Source organism: Tympanuchus pallidicinctus, unplaced genomic scaffold, assembly GCF_026119805.1.
Source record: "Tympanuchus pallidicinctus isolate F22 unplaced genomic scaffold, pur_lepc_1.0 scaffold3, whole genome shotgun sequence".
NCBI classification, from domain to species: domain Eukaryota; kingdom Metazoa; phylum Chordata; class Aves; order Galliformes; family Phasianidae; genus Tympanuchus; species Tympanuchus pallidicinctus.
In genome coordinates, this window is record NW_026294747.1 from 15,278,589 (window position 1) to 15,304,108 (window position 25,520).

General features: G+C 40.6%; 1 protein-coding gene across 3 annotated transcripts in view; it reads right to left on the reverse strand.

Moving 5' to 3' along the window:
* The window catches only part of LRRC56 (leucine rich repeat containing 56), a 70,968-nt gene that overhangs the window by 12,187 nt on the left and 33,261 nt on the right, over positions 1-25,520 (reverse strand). For all 3 annotated transcript variants that reach the window (XM_052696207.1, XM_052696205.1, XM_052696206.1), the window contains 4 exons: positions 19,317-19,404; positions 13,171-13,231; positions 841-937; positions 502-699 (listed from right to left, as the gene is read on the reverse strand). In XM_052696207.1, the coding sequence (XP_052552167.1) occupies positions 502-699; positions 841-937; positions 13,171-13,231; positions 19,317-19,404 (444 nt within the window). The remainder of the gene's footprint in view (positions 1-501; positions 700-840; positions 938-13,170; positions 13,232-19,316; positions 19,405-25,520) is intronic.

Genomic DNA, 25,520 nt, shown 5'->3' on the forward strand with positions numbered 1-25,520 from the left:
GGTGATTCCAAAGAAACTGATGTTGGACAGGTGATCCTTCAAAAGAATACAAAAGCCTAAAGAATGCTGTCTAACTGAGAAATTTCAGTTGGCACACCTCATAAGAGAAACATTAGCTACTTTCTAACTGGCTGTAAAAAACTCTGACAAGCTATAAGGACCCATGCAACTGAGGTCCATGCTCTCACTGGTCCTCCTTTAAGATTTCATATCACACGGTTGAGTCCTAAGATGATTTCTAGTTTAATCCCATTCTCACAGGTAGGAAGTCTCACACTGACAGGGAACAGGCCTGACTCCTGACCAGAACTCCTTGTATGTCATTTGTGCTTATGTGAGAGACATCCACAAGAGGACAAGATCTACACAAACAAAACATGGGAAATGTGTCCCACCTCACCATTCAGATTAATACAATTGAAAGACATGTTTCTCATTTGCAACACACATTTTAAAAGCACTATGAAAAAATAACATAATCTGTACAAACCATGCTCTCACCTCTGCAGATTCTGCATTTGGCTTTAAACAAATAAGGTTGCCCTGAACTGTCAGGCTGCTCAGTTTGCAGCAAAGCCCCAGGTATTGCATCTGGTTGATGTCCTCAATATTGTTTCCTTCCAGGTCCAAAACCTCAAGGTGATCCAAAAAGCTCAGTGGGCACAGGTCTGAGATTTTGTTGTAGGCTATGTAGAGTTCCTCAGCAGAAGGAAACAGAAGTATTAACAGGTTCACATTAGTAACACTCAGTATTTGCAAAATGAAGACTACAATTAAAGAGAAAATATCAAGCGAAGACAGATACCAAATCCTTCTTTGGCAGGACACATTGATACTTACTTTTAGAGAGCTGAAGGCAGAGATTCCATCTAAATCTAAGAGCCCACAGCAAACCATCCACAGCATGTGGAGATGGGACAACGTGGTTCCAAGATCCCTTAAGAAAGAAATAATGGAAGCTCCATTTGAATGGGCAAAGGAACTCAGGACTCGCTTTCTTTTCCCTAGAATTAGGTCATTGCTACCTTCTTCAAAACACATTTTTTACAAGAATTGTCATTAAAAATGTCACCTTCAAAGATGGAAATGCAATTATAATGCAAGCTTTTCCTCCACAGAGATCCTTGCTCGTGTGCCAACATGCCTCTCCAGTTCTGCTTGAAAAAGATTCTTCCAAGAGCTGTGTCATGGTAGTTCTCTCATAAATTGCACCTACGTGCTAAGAACTGAGTGAGGATTATTTATGCTGGCACCATTTACTCTACACATATAAACCCAAACTAACATATTTAGACTGACTCACAGTCATCTTACTCTGTAATTCCACTGAGTTACCTCTTTTGTGTTTTTGCAATTGAAAGGAATGGCACTCTCACCAGATAACATTTTTTTCCAATCCGCAGAAAATTAGAATTTGTTCCATCCACTTTGCAGCTCCAGCAAAATGTAGAAAATGAACGATTTGTATGAACTCCAAACTTTCCAGTCCTAATCCAGAGAATCATACACCGACCTGTTTACCTCCATGTATGTGGGATGTCCATACTGCATCACAATAGTATCATTGGAGAAAAAGGCATCACAAAATGCAAAAGAAGTGGCAAATCAACATGGGGAACTGGGAGCACCTTCTGTCTTTGGTAACATTAAGTTGCATGAAGCCATTACTAAATTAAAAAAATAATAATAAAATGCATTGCCTATTAAACCCCAAGCCAACCCAAAGGAATTCTTTCCCATAGCTGTGATACCAGACTACCTGAATTATAAAGAACAAATTAATTGAAGTGAGCAACTAAACATAGAGGCAGATAAACTTATCAGAGGAGGCAGAGGCTCAACTGGAGTTCCTACAAGAGAGGCTCTTGGACTTCAAAACGGTGGATTAGTGAACTTTTATAATATATACATTAACACATTTTCTAGGGAAAAATTGCAGAAGATAAAAGAATATGGTCACACGATCTCTTCTCATCTTGAAGTACATGTAATAGCTTGCTTATTTGTGCCTTATCTCTGTGGGCGATGGGGAAAAAGAACAGCTTTGCGCTGCTCTCAGAGAACTTTGTGCAGCTTTGATGCAGATTTGCAGCAAAAGAGATCACAGCAAATTGCATGCTCCAGGGCTGCTGCACACCAGTCAGTCCACTGGCTCAGGAGTGCTTTCACAAGTGGGACTGAGGTATCATTATCTGCTTTTTTTGTTATTTTTCCACTGCATGAATTCTTGGGACAAGCCACGGCAAGAGAAAATGGTCAAAGCAAAGCAAGTCAGAAAAATTGTTGTCAAATGACATATCTCTCTGTCAAAGGCTGTTCCTTGTATGTCATCGCATCTCCAGACCTTGTAAAAGAGCTTTCAGAGACTATCTGCACTGTGCTTATTTCATAAATAGAGCAAACAGTCATCCCAAGGCTTCCTTAAGGAACAGATGCCTTCCCAAGCAATAGTTACAGAAATTTATCATTAGATTTGTAAGCTGCGTGCCCATAATAAGAAAGAAATTAAATTAAATGTAAAAGCAGAACCTACCATCAGCCAGGGCCAATACACCAGTAGGCTCAAATACAGCAGGCACCAGTAATGCAAAGGAAATATATTGCTCACTTCATGGCCCACTTAGAGTGCCGATCAGTTTTTCAATTTTCAGGCTAATTTTGGTGCAGAATCACCTTTTCTGTAAGCCAATGGACACAAGTCAATGAGAGTGGTCATCCCCACTGTCACACTGCTGAAGTAAGTGCTTCTGATGAACACTGTGGATTGGTCTAGAGGAAGTGAGGACAATCCTAATGCAATTCCTTCAGATGTGGTATGGTATAATCCACGATTTCAATTGTCTTGTACTTCTTACCTAACATGGTGTTTTACCACAAAAGGAATTTCTGATAGTACGTTTGTTATTATTGTTTTTCTTTCTGTCAATACACAGGATGGCAAAACAAAGCCATGTGTTCATTCCCAAATGGCTTTACACAAAGCCCTGAGAAGAAACAGCCACCCCTTCTCCTGCTAAAATACATTTGGAAGAAGCAGTCCTTGCTCCTACCCAGAGGTCAAATGGTCCCAGAGTTAAATCATATTTTCCCCCATGTGTGAATTGGACAGTTATGGTTTTCAATTCCAGAGCTGGCTTCAGCTGAATCAAGTGCACATGAACGTGACCAGCTTCTGCCTGCACTGCCTACAGAGTCATGCACAGCTCTGTATTCACTGTGAATTATGAGCTAATGCATCTTCAGGCATTCTCCTGGCTGCTGGAGGGGTGAACTTTTTGGGTAACAGTCAAATATTGGCCCTGCAGCTCTTTACTCCCGCATCCACAGTGAGTGATGTTCAGTCTGAGACATTACTGCAGCAAAGTGCACCTGCAAATATTTTATTTGGTAACTAACAAAAGGCTCATCTGGAAGCTGTGTCAATCTCACTGCAATATCAGAAGAACTCCCTCATTAATTACTGCACAGATGATCCCTCCTGAGAGTACGGCTGCTGTAAGGCTGCAGGGTTAAACAGCAGCGTAGCTCAGAGCGAGCAGCTCCCAATGGACAACTGCGTGCACCTGCACTTCTGAAAACACTTCTGAAATATTCTGGCTGGTGGGAGGAGAACTTCAGAGCATGCAAGAGAAGGGAGTGCCTCCTCTGCGCCTAGCCCTGCTGCATCTGGCATGTACAGCTTCCAAGGATCAGGGCAACGTGGGTTTGTAAGCATGCATCGAATCATAAAGGTTGGAAAAGGCCTCTAAAATCGTCTAGTCCAACCATCTAGTCCAACCCCACTGCTCCCACTAGCCACATCCCTCAGTGCCACATCTCCACAGCTCTTCAACACTTCCAGGATGGTCTTCCACCACTCCCCTGGGCAACCTGTGCCACTGCATCACCTCTCTTTCTGAGAAGAAATGTTTCCCAATAGCCAAACTCCTCTAGCACAACTTCAGGCCATTACCTCTCTGCGTGCATGCAAGGGTGCTGTGCAAACAGCTAACGGATAGAAGGAACCAGAGGACACCACAGAGGAAACATAGCTCCACTGATATACACATCAGCTAATTCAGTTCTGGTAGACAAGTGTCCTATCCTGAGTGATGTGGAAGCTGGTAACTTCACAGGAAGGGCAAGGAATTCATGGGCAAAGCAGCTATAAATTTTGCAGTGGTTTGTATGGGTCAGGTATGATGCAGAAATATGGAGCACAGGGTGAAAACACGTGCATCATCACTCTGATTGTGACAAAAGGATTACAGCCTCTGAGGTCACAAAAAACAAAGTTTTCTGGACTAATTACCCTACAAACATAACCGAACATTTGCCTACAGAACATGCTGAACACCCAAACACATTTTTAGCACCTAAAAGTGCTAGGAAACCAACGTAGACTTTCCTAGTTTCATTGTAACGCCACAAACTTACACATACTCATATATAACTTTTTTCTCCCCCCATGAAAATGAATAAACAGAAGGGTTTGAAAGCTCCAGACACTGCTGCAGGGAATGGAACTCACTGAACAGCTTTGTGTTCCGTGAGGGTCTTGGCAGCACCCTCTCACTTGTGCACAACCATTCAAGATTTTTCCCATGAAATGCAATGCTCCCATCTTGTCGTCACTCCCCAAAGCTTGGGGAAGAGCACAGGGGCAAGGAACAGTTTGGCTCACAACACCTAATAATAGTTTGAGAAATAATAACATGTTCTTCCATTAATCCAGCCTCCTTGTTCTTCAGGGATTGACTCATTTGAGCCAAAATTCTGCTGGATGAAAAACAGACCTCCAGAGCCAAATCCTGTTCTTGGTTTCACTACAATAAATCTTGGGTAGCTCCACTGAGCTCAAGCTACCCAGTAAACACAACAGCACAGCCCTAACAGAGCATAGTCCTGCACATCCATCAGCTTCAAGATCATTGTTTCTTTTGGAAATTGCTTTAGAATCATCCACCTATAAATAAAACACTAAATCCACTGAACTTGCAAACAATACTTGAAAGCACACACACATCTGTGAAATAAATCTGCAGTAGCAATATATCTGAAATTGGGCTTGATGCTGGTATTTATTTTTAAAGGTCACTTAAAGTGAACATGCCGGTGACTGGAGGGAATCTGAATTTAAGAGTGACTGAGCTCATGTCTTACAAAGTAAAGAAAGAAAACCACTGATCTACAGAGATCAAGCTGAACTTACCAAGCCATACAGCGACGACAATGATCCAGTCCATATGTCAGTACACAATGATTCTGTTGTACTGATCATTCTGACATCAGAAGCAAAAACTTTTAAGGCCTGAAAATTATTTAAATCAGTAACACATGTTCCAATAGGAAGCTTACAAATAGTTTCATTGTACTCTCAAATAGCTGTAAAGCGTTCAGAATTATAAAACTGATTGTATGCACGTGTTGCCCTTGATCAAATCCATGACACACCCCAACCCTGCAAGCAATGCTAAGGCAGTGTCCTCATGTCCTTGCAGTGTCCTTTTGCTATCAAGTCCTTTGCATTTGAATGCAAAGAGCTGGCTGCTTCACAGTTCTGCAGCCTTGCTTGGTTACATACCTACTCTTCACAATCCAAGTAGCAAGATGCTGCAGCTGTTGGCTTGGATGCTCTGTCTTGCATCTCACAGCCACTGTACTCAGGTGGCAGTAGGGTGCCTCTGTTGTCTCATTTTTGGGGGTGGCCTGGCATCATCTCAGAGTTTTATTTCAATTTTTTGTTTGTTTACTTGCTTATAGAAAAATAATTTAAGCTCTCAGGTGAGAGACAGGAGATGACAACAGAGGGCAACCCAGCTGCTGAGCCACATGGGCAGCCCATTGCCGTCATGCTGCTTGGGACACTTCATACATTATTGCCTCTTCTCACTGGCTCATTGAACTCATCATAGCAACCTGAAAGCCCTTCGTTCTCCTTGTCAGATTGTATCTCATTTTAACCAAAAGTGCTTGTAGAGTCCAAGAGGACAGAGGTCTTTGTAAATGAAATGGAGAACTGATCTGCACCGTAACTACTTGTTGTAACTAACCCAGACATTTAATTCTGTTAAAGCTAATGGCAATGCAAAGTGACCTGAAGCTTTAGTTTCAAATGCTCTCATTTTTGGCTGCTATCACAAAAGCTAGAGGAGAATTATGGACTTGATCAAAGTTGATGTACTTGCAGTCATGCACAGTGATCCTCTAAACACACAAGTACATACCACACTTGTGGGAAGGATGGTGAATTTTTTTCTTAATTTCCCTTTGATCTTTAAAACTGCTTGTCAGCATAGCTACCTAGTAGCATTTTATGAGGTAGCGCAGTGGTAACAGTGACCAATCAGTTGTTTTAACTCAGCTCCTGCAGCACCAAAGTAATAAGGGTTGCCAGTGTGATGCTGCGGGCCAACGCTTGCCCTTGACCTTTTTTACTCACCATGAAGCTGTGCCACCACAGTGATGCTGCAGAACCCAGCACAGTGCTGCAACTTACACACTCCTTGAGAGCAAGGGAATTTTCAAAGAGCAAAGTTCAGGCAATAAAACTGTCACACCCATGTATCAATTGTCCCTCAGTAGAGCTACTGCCATTTCCTATAGATCTGGCAGTCCTTCACTCTCACTGTTGAAAGTTTACATATAAAAAGTAAAGGATAATGAAACCATGATTAAAGAATGAGTTATTTACAATGTAGGAGCAAATCCCACAGCACTTTGAATTTCCTGCATGAATACCTACTAAGAGTCCCACATGTTGTGTGCCTGCTTTGCAGGGTGCTCCAGGTCTGAGCTTTGGCAGAACGTGACAGATATATTGCAACTTTGATTGAGTGCAGATCTCATCTTTCAAAATCAACGCCCGAAACCTCTAATGCTGCAGATTAAGCAGAGGGAATATTTCATAAAATTTCCAAATGAGCTGACAAGATTCTCCGGTGTTAAAAACCTTAAATAAAAAAAACACACACAACCCTTCATAAGATTTCTGTTACTGAAAGTGATGGTAGGTTTCATTATCAAACCTTTACCTCTGGGTTCTCCATACAAAGATCACAGAGGGCAGCTTGAGGCAAAGAGCGAAGAATGGGCGCGTGTGATACTCGCTGACTGAATCCCAAAACTCACTTCCTAAAACATCAAGGCATTTTGGTATTTCTTTTTGCAGGTGTTGATCCATCCATCCCAGAGAGACCTGATGCAGTCTGTAACAACCTCAGGGCAGAGGGATAAAACTTCGCCAAAGAGCAAATCAGAAATAAATCCACAGAAAAAGAAGTGTGCAAGTGGGAAAATAGCAACATGTCCTCAGCGTACAGTAACGCGTCCACAGAAAATGAGAACAACTAAATCAACTCCCATATGGAGGATGTTTTATAGAAATTAGATTATTAAAGCTGCTTGAGCAATGAAATCCTATTTATTCCTTCATTGCATATTCATATTGCTTGCAGTTACCAACCAATTAATAGAATTGAAAAGCTTCATTCCCTTTCCCCATCCTTCCCTTTTCCAAATCAGCACTTACCTTGCACTCTAAGGCAACTTAATTTCCAAGACTTTTGCAAATTTCCAAAACATAAACTCCAAGAAACATAATTTCCCACTGAACATAATGATTTTCCAAAAAAAGCAACAAAACAAATATACAATAAACCACGAGGCAGACAAACTCTCAGAAGACAGAATCAAAGCAACCTGCAAACACAGCACATGATGCTATCATTACTTTCCTGCCTGTTTCTGCAAGGCCAGTCCCTCCTGATGGCTGCTTGGACCACAGCTGTTGAGGAAATGAAGGTAGGTGGATAACTTCATCAGCTATGGCCTATCGACTACTGCTTCCCAGCCCAATTCTTTGGGTTTTCTCAGATGACAATTATAACCATCCTGTCTTACCATTGACTAAAGTGTATATTTTCATAAGCAATCTCCAGCTCTGACATCTGAAACACAGCAGCTTCAAACATGAATATCTAGGTATACAAAGCATTTATTTGCTGCCAGGTATCTGCTAGTTACCTCTAACATTGCTATTTATCATATTATAGCAGTATGTAACTGTATGTAACTGAGATCATGACCCCATGAAGAAAAGCCTTGCAAGTAACTCATAAAAAGACTCCGCCTGCCCCTGGTAATACATAAAGCAAACAACTGAGATTGAAGAGATGGCAAATTTCTGCAGCTAAGAGACCACAGCTAATCTCAAAACACAGTTGTATTTTTGAAGCCTTGGTCCAGTGGCTCAGCCACAAAGCCACTGAATTCCTGTAATCTGTAAATTGCTGCCACTGCATCTCCAGGTGGTACAAAGAGTGAGGATGCCCCCTGTAATCCCACAGATTGGAGTCAGGTGAACACAAGATCCCCCACAAGGCTTCTCAACCACTAAAAGCAGCTAGCAGTAGCTTAGCTAGCTGCTACTTTTAAACAAGCAGTACTTGTAAGACTAAAGCAGAGGCTAATATATTAATACATAATTTCAGAGGTGCCCCTTGGAAGTGATAAGTATTTTGTTGATGAAAGAAAGGGAAATAGTATACAAGGGGTGAGAGCCACCGTTGCAGCTTTTAAAAATGTGGATACACGTATTTGTCTCTGCTTGCTGAACTTGAAAGAATAAAGGCTGCTTTCTGCAGAGGAAAAAGGCAGGATGCCTCTGTCCTCAGACTTTCTCAAGAGAAGGGAAAAGCTGAACAACATCTACTGTCTCCTCTCTAGTCTCCCATTCTCCTGGAACATGCAGTCCTGATAGCACATTCCCCCATATTTTTCCCAAATATTTGAGAAGTGGTGTGTCTGTTTAGATGGTGGGCAGAAAAGAAGCATGACAGTTCATTGAACGGTGAACTTACCTTAGCTTGCAGGCAGCTGCTGACGACTTGTTGCAAATGTTTTCTGTTATTTACCTAATTTGCTATTTCACTAGTCATGTTCATGCTGCAAAAAGTGTTGTGGTATGCTTACTATCTCACCAGAAAGAGAAGTATGTGGGGAAAGAGCCCCCTGCACCTCACTGGGTTGCAAGGGAGCTTCAACTGGGGAAGACAACATAGAATGTAGGCTGCTGGAGATGAGAATCAGGTTTTCCTAAAGTCTAAAGCAGACTGGCTAAAGGTACTTTACTGAAAAGAATCCAGTCAACTAAAAATAGCTCTGTTTCTATCCCCAAATCATTACTTTTTTTTTTGTAATCAATAATATGCATGTCCTTAAAACCATCACTGCTAAATAAAACTTGAGGTCACAGCAATTTTGCCAAGGTTTATGATATTCCCAGGGATGTGCAGGCATTAATACAGAGATTAAGTTTCAACTCAGATGCTTTCTTTCCTAGCTCCTGGAAAGCACCCAAAGTCCTCAAAGAATATCTTAAGATAGACTTCACAGCAACCTTATTTGCTGAAAGGCTTTCAGGCTGCCTACACACAAGAAGCAGTAGAAGTGCTTTCTAAAGAAACCAACTTGCATTGGAAAATAAATGCTTTCCCCACGCAGAAAAAACAAGTGTAAAAGCAAGCAGTGCTGCTCTAGGCACTGAAATATGGACACAAAGAGATTCAGATAGACCAAGTGAGAGCAGCAGTTCTCTGTGTGTGTCAGTATAATGTAATGCAACAGGACCCTGATCTCTTATTAAGGGCTGTAAGCACTACTGTAATACAAAGAGATCACCTGTTGACAAACAGCTGTGTCTTTAAAACAAGTACCTGACATGAATATAGAAAATAGTTTGCAATTTTATCTATTGTAAAAGATCTGCTGCAAAAAGCAGGTTGTATTTATATATCAGACACAGAAATTCTCTAATTGCAAAAAAAAAAAAAGAAAAGAAAAAAGAAAAAAGGAAAAAGAAATGGCTGAAAGATGAAAAAGGAAACAGAAGAGAACAATAGTGAGGAAAAGAAAAAGAAACTAATAAAATCAGATGAAGAGGAATGGTGTCCCTCTATACCTTCTGTTTGAAAGGACACTGTCCAGCAAACAGCAGGTTCCAGACAGTACATCAGCAGCACTTCCAGTTTTGGGGTCATTTGTGTTATGGCTCAGTCCTATACAGGATGGTGCCACTTGGTCCAGATCCAAGAAAGCACTTGGACTAATGTTCAGTTTTCAGGTTGCAAGCAGTTCCACTGAAGTCAAACTTCTCATGACTTTAAAAGGTGAGCATTTACCTAACCTCGCTGTTGAACGAGTAGCAGGGAATAATAGCGCTAATTACAAATGCCTAAATATCTCCATTCAGGTTGCAAAGGTATTTTTAAACACTTAATTAGGAGCAAGGGCTTTAAACAAGAAAGAATTAGTTTGGATCTGTTTTCTTAAAGTAATGAAATCATCAGCAAAACCCCTGCTCAAGCTGCTTTTTTCCTACATCTTCAGCCATCTCTTCACTATCAAGAGAGCCTGAAGCCTTTCAGAAGGTGTTAAAAAAATAAAAGTAATAATAATTATCTATCCTAAGGCTTAAAATAAAAGCATGAGTAGTGTCAAATATTCACGTGCTCTGCACCTTCAGGTCTCTCATTTCCGCTCTCCCATGATAACTTTACTGGACTGCCATCCTCTCGTTCTGGAGGACTCTTACTGCAGTAGGGTAAGAGCAATTTGAGAATTGGATGCAATGTGGACTGCAGCAAAGAAATCTAAACTCTGGATGAAGGAAATCTGCTCCCCTTTCACTACATCCCTCATACTTATATTGGCCCCTCACTCTGCAGTCTCTGGTTTTCATCTCTCTTAACATATAAGAACTTCTCCATATTATAAGCAGTTCCTTAAGTAGTCCTGGGAGCAGATCAGTCTTCTGCTAGCTCAGCTACAGCTGAATTGGAGGGAATGCACTTCAGCTCATGAAACAGCTTCTGCTATAAGCTTATGGGAACCAATTCCTGAGATTGCATATCTGATACAAAAGCCCTTTCATAAAGATTTTTATCTAACACGTTTAAACAGATCTCTTCATTCATCCTTGAATCAAGAATAAAAGCAATCTGATAAAAAATATATAGGCAATATGCCAAAGCAGAAGCAATAATTCACTGGCCTTGAAATATAGTTCTTTTACTGGAAATATTACCGAGAGAAGGAGCGTGTGTCATCACAAAAGAAAGTCAGGTTTTAGGACACTTTTCAGAGCAGGCTCCGTGTTTGGTTCTTTATTATCGATTCATAAATCTAGAATTTCTTGGCTGCCAGGAGATGGGCAAAGATCACTGAATGAGGACCTTATAAAATCGGTGTGACTTAGAAAACGAACGAAGATCAGAAATAATTTATTTCCACACTACCATGGGCATTCCAAGCTGTTCCCCTTTAGCAACAGACGGTAGAGAGCTAAAACTAAAACCCAGAAACAGCCATATATGAAACACCCTCAATCTTTCCGTCCTTACCTTTGTTTCAATGAACCAACCAACATCCTACAGCCTGTCCTTAATAGACATTTCATCTTATTTGCTGCCCGTTTTCAAACTATAGCCACAACGATTCTGACCTTACCCCTGAGAAAGTTTAGGGCAGTTACTTTTACCAAGTAAGCAAGCGGTCACCTTTTGGACAGAATTCAAGCATCAAAAATTTTAATTCCAAAAAAAACAGTATAACCATTTATGAATAACTGGAAACAGCCTGGTAGAATGGCAGTATAGCTATATTACATTGGCTGTAGCAAACGTCATTACTGCTCTGAAGACAATTTTGCTTTAAGGGCATTATGTTGACTTGATGCGGATGTCCAAAGCCAAAGTTTGAGTCCCAGACTGTGCTTGCATTGTGGGCTGTGCCCTCGTGTGATTTATGTTAACCAATGATAGGCTGTAAAAAATTGGAATTCAAAAATGAGAACTGTTCCTGAGTGCTCTGGGAGAGTGGATTCTTGCTCCTCCTTTACCCCTATTACTGCGTTTAATTGGCACATAAAAAATATGCTCACTTAAAGTTGAGAGTGTGGAGTGTCTCGTAGGCTCTGTATGCCTGGGAACTGTCACAACAAGATTGGTATCCAAACCAAAACATATATGCATTATAATTGATGCAATCAAAACTCAACAAGAGACCAAGCATTATCTGCATGAAGGGCAAGAAGGATGTCATATCACAGAAATATATTGCAAAAACTTTTCTTGACAATACAAAAGGAAGAGCAGAACTTTGCTAAAGCCCAAAGTCAAATAAGCTAGACCATGTTATTCAGAAGTTTTTCTGAATTTCACCCTGCATAACAGAAATGGCCATGTAACGTTTTTGGAGAATATAGATTTTTAGACCAAACCAAAACTCACCTTTTGCTTTTTTTTTTTTCCTTTGATAGTAAAACGTGTTCTGAGATTATAAAAAATAGAATTTGTTTTCACTCAATATTTACTCCACAGAAATGGAGAAAACTCCATGACAAGGGTTGGCTGCCATTAAAACATTTGCAGCAATGTAGATTCACTGCTTTCCCACGCTGTGGTTTGTAAAATGAATTAAAAAAAAAAAAAAATCCTAGAGAGCAAATACTACAACTTATCATCAGAATAAGAGAAAATAAGATTGAAGTGTAAGAACTGAATGATGAAGTAGTATTTTTAAACACTATAATCCACAGGTTTTGTTTTTTTTTTTCCCCCTAACTCAAAGGGGGAACTCTTTACAAGGTCATGTATGATTGAGAAGCAGCTTGTGTTCTGACACAGAACGAATGACAGTCCAGGTAATCCATTCTCACAATGGCTGTCAGAACAAATCTTACCAACTTACCAACTTACCGACTTCAATCAAGTCAAGGAGATTTTCATCTGCTGAAGAACTGGTCTGACCTGTATAATAAAGACTGCTGGGCACAATAAAAGCTCAAGGGCTGAAGCACTCTGAAATCCAAGCATCTAGACATACACATGAGGTAAAATTCTAACCCCAAAATTTCTGCAGATTTCCATGGATGTCAGCATGGCAGGAACTTTCCCAGTGGCAGATTGTAGGATAACCCATTGGCATCACTTGCAGCTACACTGATTTATTCCAGTTTAGGTCCTGTCCTTAAACTTAGGAGGTTGTGGAGTACACATGTGTGACCCAATCCATTATCGTGGCGTGTAGAAATGATAGGAATAAAAGCAGCATAAATGAAGATATTATCATTTAAATAAAATGGAGGGCTGTTATTCTTTATGTTTGTTTCAGTTATCATTCATTTCTTACCTCACAGATACGAGCAAGCTATTGTTCAACTTCAGCTCTCTCAGATTAGGTAGATAGGCACCTACGGGATCAGAATAAAGAATCATCTTGCACACCTGGTGGTAGGATATAAGAAACTTCTGACAATTACAAGTTGAAGCATCTTATTTTACCTACATTTCTCATTTGTTCCTGTCACATCTGTGCCGGACCCCTTCTAAGAAAATTAATGAAGTGATTTCACTTAGAAAATATTACATCCTTTGCATTTTTGCAACATATACGTAGTGTCTGCTTGACAGACTAATTATATTTTTGAAAACCCCCTCTGACAACCCTGATAGAGCACGTTTCCAAAAAGACAACAAAACCTGGCTTCATGGCGACTGCTTTCTTTGTTCTGATTGATAATCCATATTGACTATCAACTGAGTGATAACTCAAACAGCTGAAGATCAAGAACACTTTAGATCATAGCAGTCCATGGATATAAGCCCCTGGCACAGGGCACATTTGCTACTGACAACAGCAAACTTGCCCATTCCCACCAGCAGATTTTACCCATGGCAAGAATCCTCAAGTATGATGTATCACCATGGAGAGGTAGCATGAATTTTAGGCAGACTGGATCACTAAGACCAAGACACTAAAACCTGTTCTCAACAGTAATCTCTTTGGCAAAGGATAATTTAGCATGACATTCTAGCTATCCAACTCTTTGCAAAGGATCAAAAAAGGAATTTATTTTCAAAAAAAAAAAAAAAAAAAAAGGGAGTGGAATCTCACAAGCAAACAAAGAAAACCATGCTGTTTATTCCATTTCCCCAAATAGTGTTTATGGCAAAAACATTTTAATAAATCACGTTTCAGAAGAAGCATTATCTTCATCTAATGCTGTTTGGGAGTGATTATAATCCACATATTGAATTTCGTGCTATACTGCAAATCTTTAATGTCATTTGTTTGTAAAGCTCTTTAGAAAATACTAAAAGCTCACTGTGCATTTCTTTTAGTCTTATTTTTAATAATTTTCCATAACACATAAAAATTACAGCACAAATTACAAACACACCATCCTCATCCTGCAAGGCACACATTTTCATGTCAAATTTTATAAAATACAGCAAAAAAACCCCCCAAACTTCAGAGTCCCAACAGGGGAGATACCACTATCTCAGTTAATTATTCACAGCAGTCATAAGTGCTACTGAGCAAAGACTTCTGCAGACATAAAATCCATGTGCTAAGACAGACCTCAAGGGGAAAAAAAAAAAACAACAGCAAAATGTAGATGATTAAAAAAAATACTATTTTGTTCCTGATAAGAAACCTAAGGCATTAAGAAGCAAACAGCCTTTAAAAGTCCAAGTCTGACAAGAAGATGAATTGAAATGAGTCTTGTTCAAAAGAAAACTTTCTACTGAACACATTTGGGGTTGGTTCAGGAAAAATATGCTATTAAAGGATTCAAGGAGGCCATGGGGTGTGGCAGCCAGTGTTACAGGCTGAAGACATAATTTTCACATCTGGTTATTTCATTACTGTAACAGAATCCTCCATCGCAAACATTTTGTTGTATTTTGGCACCATCGACCCCTGGGCTCTGTAGTAAGTTAAAAAGAAGTGAATGCTACGTGCAGCAGTGTGATAATCTGCCTGGAGGATTTTAATGAAGTATTTCTCTAAAAAGCTTATGATTGCAGTTCTGGTCTGATTGAGAACTGAGAGCAGCATGCAGTGTTCTCTCTCTTCTGTCTTTGACTCCCTTTTACTAAGTAGCCTTTTTGTAGAATCATAGGTTGGAAAAGATCACTAAGATCATCTGGCCCAACCATCAACCCATCCCCACCATGGCCACTGACCCATGAGTCTCAGGGCCATTCCTTGCAACAGTGTATGAGTGTTAAATTCTTCTGCTGTCCTACTCCAGTGGAAAAAAAAAAGCTAAATTAATAGTAGAAAGAAATAAAAATGTAAGGTAGGTGCTTATATCTGATTTTTTTTTTTTAATAAACTTTAAATCAAAATAGGACCCAGGATGAAAATATTTTCATGTAAATGTTAGTTTGGCCCTCCAAAGCAATGTGCATTTGTAGGGAAAAGCCTGACTATGCTATAAAATGAGCATTCCCCTGCAAGCACCTACTTTGGAGCTGCTTGCTTTAGAGAAACAGGCTGCATTTTTCAGATTACTAGCTCCATTTCTGGATAAAAAAAGATACATATACATTCAGCTACATTGCCTTAAGTGCTGAACTTCATGAGCAGAGTAGCAATGCGGGTCTCATTCTGAGCTGCCTTGGTATAGCAGATGACATTTACATAACTCACTAGCACTAAAGAGAAAGCAGGCAAGGTGCTGGCTTTATTATATTCTAAAAGCCACAGTATCTGTATTTATTACATTTGCTGTTTATATAGTAATGCAGTATCTGCAGACAAACCCAAGCTAGCTGTCATCTAGCTACCCGAGGTCATATCTCACAAAAAGACAGAGTTTAACATAAATCCCCTGCTGAAGTATTTCTAATTGCTGGAGAGGTTGCCCAAGACCTGCTGCACTCCTTGCTGTTGTGTTTTCTCAGTGAAGTTTGTTCATACCAGCTAAATTACCAGGCTGGTCAGAGAGGCACTGGATGTCCCTGGAGACACTTGAGGTCAGGCTGGAGGGGCTGTGAGCACCTGATCTATCCTAAGTGTCCCTGTTCATTGCATGAAAGTTGGATCAGATGGCCTTCAGAAGTCCCTTCCAACTCAAACCATTCTATGATTCTATGAATTAAAGGCAGGTTAGGAAGGCACGTGTTGGAGAGCAAATGTCTTTTGCCTTTGCTTCTTACAAAGAAATACTGACAAACAGAGCAGAAGCAAACAGATCAGCCGGTATGAAAAACAACATATGCCTACTTCTGAACCTTTGGCAGAGCTTTTCCTTGATAAAACGCTTTCTGCCGAGCAGCAGTGCAGTGCTGCAGAGTCCCCATGCAGCAAACAGCTGCCTCACCAAAGAGAAGCAACAGTCTCCAGACACATAATCAACTTAGACTGGCTGCCAGAAGGCAACAATTGAATAAGAACCAGAGAAGAGCATTGTGGGTAACTTGATTTGTAGCTATTAAAATCACTTAGAAATAAGAGAACTATGTAGTGTCTTAAATGACTATATCCAACCATTACTTTCAGCAGGGATTTCTACAAACCGGTCATCAAAATGGTCCCAGATCTGTCAGCAATCAAAACTGAAGGGATAAGCTAATAAAAAGGAAATAGTCCATCTGCTCAAATATAAACTGAAGCCTACACACAGTAATAGAGAACAAAAGTAAATCCAAATTCCGCAGAGCTGGATATAAGACTTGCCAGTGAGGTTCAGTGCTTTGCCTGTCATTCAGCAAGGTGCAGTGAGAACAAACAGCTACAGATTTCAGCAGCTATCCTGCATCCCACAAAGATACTCAAACTCAAGTTCTGGCACGAAGCTTTTCATTATTCTAACACCAATCACAGGAAACCATTTTAACATTGGTCTTTTAGTGTTTAAGCCTCCACCCTGTCCCTAAGAAATACAACTATTCCTTCCCCCTATATAACACCTCTGTGTAAAGGCTGTCCTGACAAACTGGGAAAGGGTGAAACACAGTGCTTCCAAGTTCAGCCCAAAGTACAATGCTAACAAAAAAACTCTCAAAGTGTTTAAAACCACTCTGGAAATTTTGCTAAGAAGATGCAGGATGTCAATGCTTGTGATATACTCACAACCTCTCCAGATATCTCTATTGCTCGTCACAGTAGAAAAGCTTTCCCTTCTGTCAGGCTCGAACTTCCCTCATTGCGGTTGGTCTGTTCCTTACTCCACTCACTCCACTTATCTAGCTCCCTGTGAACAGGAACCTGTTTGGCAGTGCACTGATTCAGGGGAGATAGCTGGCACAAAGTCAGCCTTGCTTACACCACTCATACTGAAGGTGCAAACTGTCCTGTCATACCCCTTGATGTTTCATTAGTCTCAAAAGCAGTGGGGATCTGCAGCTGCTGTTTTTTTTTACAGCCCCTAAAGTCCAACTCCTGCTTCAAAGTGGGATATAAGATGGAAATCGTTTGCAATGTGGGAACAGTGCTCTGTATTTTGTAAAAGCTGCAAAAACTTATTCAAAGAAAGCAGAAGTAAAGGGATTTATTCCTGTAATGGGAAGGAAAGGGAAGTGCAGAGGAAATGTGAGAAAAAAGAGATTTAAATTAACTTGTAAATTAACTTGTTCTGCTCTAACAACACTTCACAAATCCTACAAGATTAAGTGCAGCATTTCTGTATGAGCATGTGAGGAATAAAGGACAGTGAGGTAAAGTTCAAAAGAGGAAATGGAAGGGACTACACGTTTAAGATAATACCACAATACAGAAGTTACAGATAAGGTAAGACTTTTTGCTAGCTTGTCATAGCTAATGCATAATGGCATGGGAATGGGAACACCGCTTTGGAGCACTGGTAGAAATGGTGTAATAAGATTTTCTTATCAACCAGAGGAAACAAGACTGAATAGATTATATACTCTGAAAGAAACAGATGCAATTTGACTTAAATTACCAAAATGTCCATCAAAAATAAACCTGTCTGCAAAATAAACTGAATAATCGATACACATCATAGAATCACAGAATCATTCAGGTTGGTAAAGATTTCTAAGATCATCCAATTGTCCACCTACCACCAATGTTGCCCACTAAATCATATTCCTTACTACCACATCTGCACGTTTATTGAGCACCTACAGGGACAGTGACTCCACCACCTCCCTGGGCAGCCTGTGCCAGTGTAATCCTTTGGAGAATTATTTCCTAACACCCAGCCTGAACCTTCCCTAGTGGAACTTGAGGCCATCCATAAAATGGCTGTGAAGTTCAAAACAAAAGCCCCCTTCATGTACTCCCTTTAACTATTCTTGATATCAGAAGGCCCAAAGATATTGGACTGGCTATTACATTATTGTCACTTGCACACCTTGGTGCTCTGCACGGGAACTGCTTGTCTGAAAATACCAGCACCAGCTCTTGGGGGTGCAACTCCCTTTGGTACATAAAATATTGCCCTGCAATAGTTAGCTTCAGTGAAGACAAAGATGGACTTGGCTGTGACAGGAGCACACAGGTTGCTTTCAGAAATGCCTTCCAGCACTGGAAGAAAGGAACGTTGCACGCTCTCAGTGTTGACACTGCTATTGAAGAAATTCCTCCACTACTTCCTTACTTCTCTTGAGCAGAGATGATGACACAGAGGTGAATTACAAGCATTCAGAGCCTCCTGGGGCTCATCAAGTGATGCGTCTAGAGGAGCTTCCTCAAGCACAGCTTGATGAGGCAGCACAGGAAGCAAATGCAGGAGACTGGCAGCATTGGCAGCCTGATACCACTAGTGATTTCCCAGCCACAGGGGAATCTTTCAGCGGAGACAAACTGAACTTTGGCTACTCTGTCTCACTACAGTAGCATCAAATACTCTAGAGGGCAACTTAATCAGTAAATGCTCCTTTAAGTCCTTGAGGCATGTCATGAGGAATCTTTCAAATTAATTTGGCATTAGACAGAAGTCACAGATTGGTTTAGGTTGGGGGGGCCTTAATGATCATCGAGCTGTATCCTTCTGCCATTGGCAGGGCTGCCACCCACCAGATCAGGCTTCCCAGGGCATCACCCAACCTGGCTTTCAACTCCTCCAGGGATGGGGCATCCACAGCTTCTCTGGGCAATCTGTTCCAGCGCCTCACCAGTACTTCTCTTTGTCCTACTACTTATCATATCATGTAAAAAGTCAGCCACCCTCCTGCTTGTAGCCTCCCTTCAAGTACTGGAAGGCCACAATGAGGTCTACTTGGAGCTTCTCCTTCTCCGAGCTAAACAAGCCCAGCTCCATCAACCTTTCTTCATAGGAGAGGTGCTCCAGCCCTTTGAGCATCTTTATAGCCCTAAATGGTGTCACCTCTCCATTGCTGTAGCGTTCAGTCTTAGAGTCTCACAGAAGAAAACAGTAATCAAGAAATGAGAGATACCAGGAAGAATATGTTTCAAGAGCTCTCAAGCACAGTAGTGCTTTACATTTACATACAGCTTCCAATTCCCCAGTCCTGATAAAATACAATAAGGGAAAATTTGAGAAAGAATTGTTTTCTTACCAAAGTTCCCCAAGCTGCTCTCTCTTGTATCTACTTGCATCTCCAGGGCCTTTACTTGCTGCAGATCATCCATCCCTGTCAAAGCTTTCTGTAAAAATAAGCAGGGATATATATATATATTCTCACACAATGAGCCAGATGATACAGGAACAAAAAGGTGTAGAAAGGTTTTCAACCAGTGCTATGTCAGCACGTAGTCCAGGTCAAAACAGCTAGACATATGATAACATTAAAATAAATGCACTATTCAAAGAGCTTTCTTTCTAGCAGCTCTGAATTGTTTCAGCTTCATGTAACTTCTACAGTGCTCACAAAGTCAAGGCGGGTCACTACATTCAAGTTGCAAATCAACAAAAGATTACATGCCAATTAACTTCATTTAAACAACATGCCCACACTAAGATTTGTGTAATATTTTACTAATCCTCAGAAGATAAGAAACTGTACCCTTGGTGTCACCAGTGATCAAAAAGGTGCTAGACAGTAAAACTCAATAAAACACAGTGCTTAGCTTTTAAATCCAAAACTACCAAAAAGAAAACAAGATTTCAGCTCAAGACAATCATAATATGATTGCATTTCTCAAGGCACACAACACCAATTGCAAGAATTACAAATTTCTTCGAAAAGAACTGATCAATGCCAAAGGAGGTCTCCAAAACCTTTCATTATTTCTGCAAAATCTCTGTGATGGGGTCAACCACTGTATTAAGCAAGGGTGTGTGTGTGTGTACAAGCAGCTATCACAGGTTCTTTCCTTAAATATCTAGAAATTGGCATTGATACATTCATGCAGATTTTGCTCTGCCTTTCACCACTCTATTTAACATGAAGGAACAAAGTCACTCAATGACATCTACGTGTAGGAAATAAGTTTTCTTACAACTAGAAACTCAGAACACACTTTAGTTTGTTTTCCTTTGGAGGTTAACACTAATATAGGGGAAATGATTCATTAGAAGGGAATTTGTGTAGGATCACCTGTGTATAGGAGTTTTTGAGGGGAAGAATAGCCACAAGAACATCTAGATCATTTCTGTAGGGAAAAACAGCAGTGGCAACATTCCCACTCATCAAGTAGAATTCATACTGCTCACAATTGATCAGTTTCATTCACTCTAATGGCTCTACACTCTCTAACAAACAAGGGACCGAAACACTCTAAGTGGAACTGAGATGACAACTTACAAGGGCATCGTATCAAGACCAGGGTTGATGAAACAGCTGAGCATCACTCTTTAAAAAAAAAAACAAACCTCACACCCTGTGTAAGGCTTTGAGTTAGATTCCTCAGAAACAGAATTATCCAAAGTCTTCACCTGCTTTCCAATCACCTAAAGAAACTGTGCTTAAAATTATTGTTAATCTGAACTTTTAACTGATTTTAAGCTTCTGGCCTTCCTTGCCTTTACAGTAAGGCGTGATAAACAAAGATCTAAGGCAAAAATACCCCAGACCTCAGCAGCATCCAGGAGTATGCTTTCTAACCCCAGACACAGACTGCAAAGGCAGCAAGCATGCCTACTATGGACGGCTTTCTTCCCCAAGTAAACATAAGGTCCTTTACTACAGTCCGTATTTTGCAGTCATCCTTTTCAGCAGACAACACTATTTGTCAGGTAGCATGAGAGCACGTGAGAAATGAGAGCTAGCTGACATCCTGGCACACATCCACACACTCAAATTGCTGGGTTTGGATGTAATCTCATTGTTATGAAAGGCAACTCCTTCTGACAAATACCTCCCTCGTCCATGTCAAAATAGCCTCAATAGCCCACTTTATTAAAAGACTGAATAGAAAGTGGTTCCAGAACAATAACCTTTGGGACATGCACTTTATCAGTAAAGCAGCAGAAGGCCCTGGCGCCATGCAGAGCCTTTGCCTTTCTCCATTGCTCCCTTCAAACTATCCTTCCCCTCACCATATCCCAGACAGCCTCCTTTCACTACTCTGACCACAAGAGATGCACTTCTGCTCCTTGTCCTCCTCTTTCAGAATCAAAGAATAAAAGCCACACAAGGTTATATTTTCCTCTTCTAGATTTCCCTATTCTTTCTCTTCCCATATGGGGCTACCAGACTTTGTTCTCCTTTTCCTCTTCCAGATCCACCATTTGTTCTCTTCCCCCAGCTGAGAGATGAGCCACTTATTTCACCAACATTTTGTGCTGCAACAAGCAGAGTCGTGGCCCCAGCAGTGTATAAGGTTGTTAACTGCCACCTCTGGCTCTTTGAACTATAGATAGCTGCTTGAAGCATGTGTTAAACAAATGCACCAGACCCCATCTGTTCATAGTTCCCACTTCCCTATGCCACTTTTCCAACAATCACCAGGAAAAGCACACTTTTTCCTGCTGATGGAGTTCTTCGAAAGTTTGAAACTGACAGGCTGTGGAATGCAAAAGCCATCATACTATGTGAAAGTAACACAAAATGAGGATATGAGCTCATTACAAAGGCTCTAGAAGCACAAGGAGCCCAGGTGTGGCTGAGAGCTGGTTAGCAAGCAAAGGGTCAGGGCAGAAGAAGGTTCCTAGGGAGAACAGCTGGGACACTCCTACTCCCCAGGCACCTTTCCTAGCATAGTGGTGCAGACGGAGGGGGTCTCAGAAGTCACAACCACAATTCTAGCACCAAGAAAGGAGGGAGTAAAGGAAGGACATGGAAGCATTTAAAATAAGACGATAATAAGGACCTTCCTTTTACATTGCTGTTTGATATCAATGCACAGGAACCTTCAGCAAAGTTTAAAAGGAGGGATACACAGAAGGAATTTGACTGCTGTTAGGCTGTTAAAAAAAAAAAATCAAAGCGAAACACACTGCCAAGGATGATCAGATTGGACAGAGGGACGTCTGGCGCCGTGTGAGTGACAAGCTGTGCTAAGGCACTATGCAGCCCTTCACTCCAAGGTTGTGCCAGCTCTAGGACAAGCTCCTGCCCTAGTTCAGGAGTGCCACTGTGGTGTCAAGTAATGGCTGTCTGCCCAAAACTCAAAAGGCTGTGCTGGCAGCCAGAGACGGGACTCCTGCCTGTGCCCCAGGAACGCTTAAGCCATGAAGGTGCTGTGCCATCTAGGGTTTCCTCCTGTTGTTTACAGCTGTAAAGCTTACAAAAAGAGACCAAGGATCTCTTGGATGCAGAGCTAGATTTACATCAGAAAGATGACCTGAAAAAGCTAATTATAATTCCAGGTTGACTTCTGGTTTCCAGAGAGGATTCTGCCTGCCACCTACCCACTGAGGTGGGTACTGGTTAGATAGAGGAGGCAGATGTTTTCTGAAGAATCAAACAGCAAAATCTTTCTTGCACATGATGTTCAAGAATGTCATCTGACAATCTTAAACCTTCTTATTTGGAAGAATAAATTCCTATGGAAAAGCACAACACAATTCCTTGAAGAATTAGTGATAAGTAAAAAAAAAGACAGCCAAAGTTCATTTTATGTTTTTACACCTCCTTTGAAAAAGAGTAAAACTTTTTTCACGAGATCATGCAAAAAACTATTGGCAGCTAGTTTAGCCAGCAGTTTAAGAAGCAACTCCATAACAGCTCACAAAGCACTCCCATCATGCAAAACGTCTGGCCAACACCTAACTGAAGAGCATGTGCCCATCTGGAAAGCTTCTTGTCAGTCAGAAGAGAAAAGCCACAAGCATTCTATAAAAAACTGCAAGTGCAATGCTTTTCTGTTCGTAGAGCTTCCCTATCTGGGAATGCTGGGAAAGTCACCTGGGGATACTGGGAAATCCGGTTTGAGTCCCACCTGCAACTCCCCGTGAATTCCTTAATTGGAAATAGTATCTGTGCAATTAAAGCTGGTGCACACAACTGATTTCTAGCTCCTCGCTGGATTTTTCACATGCTCCAAGAAAAGCAGAGCTGTTGCTGAAAAGCATGTTGCACACAGCTGCCTGAGAAGTGTTTCCAGCTGTGCGCTCATTTTGCTGATGCTGGTTAATTTGGCTAGCACAGGAATTCCTGAGCAGTGAGCTTATTTTCTTCTAATACCACACCTGTATGCAAATATCATTTTCATGTCTATTCATGCGTTCACTGCTTTTCACGGGGATTTTATTTCAGATTCCCAACCCAAGAATCATCTCCCCCTGCACAGGAAAATAACGCTGCTGCAAGTGTGACAACTCCTATTTTTTCTAAGAAGAAGATTACAAGAACATTAACAAGGTTTGAAGTACTGGGATCTTCTCAGCTGGTATGAAAACAACAGTGAAGAAACGACTGAAGTTTAAATGGAATTGGATACTTCAGCAAAGATGCCTTTTTTCTCATGCTAAAGCTCCAAGTCACACTAACAGTTGTACATGCACAGGTCCCAGTTTTGTCTCGCCATCGCTGGCTCAGCTCCTCGATGACCCATCCTGGGGATTCAAAGCACCGACGCTTTTCCTTTCTCAATTGCTAACCAGGATCTGATGCTACAGGCTGCTAAGAGCTCTCTCTTACTATCATAAGCTTCAAAGGAAATGTGGGGCTTGTGGGAGGTTTGGTGATTTCTCAGAAATAGCCTGTATCATTCCTACAGGAAGAAACACAAGCTCAGGTCCAACTCTCCTGAATTAATATGCACAATATCATAAATACACCAATTTTTGCTTCAGACTTAAAGATTTACATTTCCCACACACAGATATACAAAATATACCACAGTATGAATTCCTGTTCCTAATCTAACAACTAGGTGCAGAGTAAGTGGCTGCATTTCAACATTGTGTCACTAAACACAATTCAAGACTATTAAGTTAGTTAAGCAGCTGTTACTATATGCAAATGAAAATCTGTTTTTAATAAAAGGCATACATATGTGTGTAAGTACATGCATATAAATATATTCCTGACATGAAAATTTGAACATAAAACATCAGATGTTTATGTAGCAGGATATATATAAGCTTTCATTGGAGTAAAGGTTTTAATATTAGGATAAGAACATATCAAAGGAAAGCTCTGAAAGTAAATGAGGCTTTGTAACTACTTTCCTATTCACAGTATGCTTACTGCTATCTGTCATCTCAAGCAATCTGATCTAATGCAGCAACTAGCTGTGCTTTCAATAGAAGATTGAACTAGAAGACCTCCAGAGGTCCCTTTGAACTTCTTTGGTTTTAAATCATTATAAACGGTTACCCAATTCTAGGCAAGGAATCAGAAGACCCAAATTAAAACAGTTATGCCCATCTCCTGACTCCACATATCACAAATTATCAAGATTTTGCACCTGCTCCCTTATCTCCAGTTTCTTCTCAGATTTATACAATTCACAACCATGAGGAAAACTTTCTGCCAAGCAAAAAGGGAAGCAATTGAGACATTTCAGTGTGAATCCAATCTGTTGTTCCAGGACCCTCCAAGATTTTCTTCTCCCCACGAGAACAAGTGCATACCATATGAAACATACCCTACAACAAAACTAAACACCACTTCCGAACACGTGTTCCCAAGTTTAGAAAGCATGATTTCTTGGAGCAGGATCAATAAACAGTGCAATGAGATGAACGTTGCCTTTCTTCTCTGAAGACCACATACAAATCATGGTGATAACAAAAGCTGAGGAACTGATTAGTTTTGAGAACACGACAATGTCTGGAAGATCATTTGTAAAATGAGTTTGTTCTGTGAATTTTATTGCTTGTTGTGCAAGTCAGAAAGAGGTTTTGTTTCCAAAATGCAAGCAGGAGGTGTTGGGGGGCTCAATGAGTAAGAACTGGATTAAAGAAAGGTGAGACTCTGAATTTCAGGTCCACTTATTTAACGGTAAATCTGTGTATTCCCCATTAAAATCTAGTTTTCAGAATAAAGAGAGAATGGGGAAGAATTTGTTCATGTTAACACTCTATAGCATATGACAACACATAAGCACAACACAAGCAAAGCCAAAGAACAGAGCTGTAAGGACATGTACAGGACACGTAAAAAATGGAAAAAGCAAAGACTACCTATTGATACAGATGAAGATTAAAGGGCATAACAGAAAATTGCTATCGATACTAGTGGAAAGAATAAAAAGACCAGCGAATGATACCAGCCCTAGCATCAAACACTTTCAACCTGTAGCTTAGATGAAGAGTAATCAAATGCAGAAGGACAAAGTGTGACACTACAGCAGGAGAGATTCTAGAAAGCAAAGAAAAAAACACTGAAGATGATATTCACCTGAGCAGAATATGGAATCACAAAGGATTT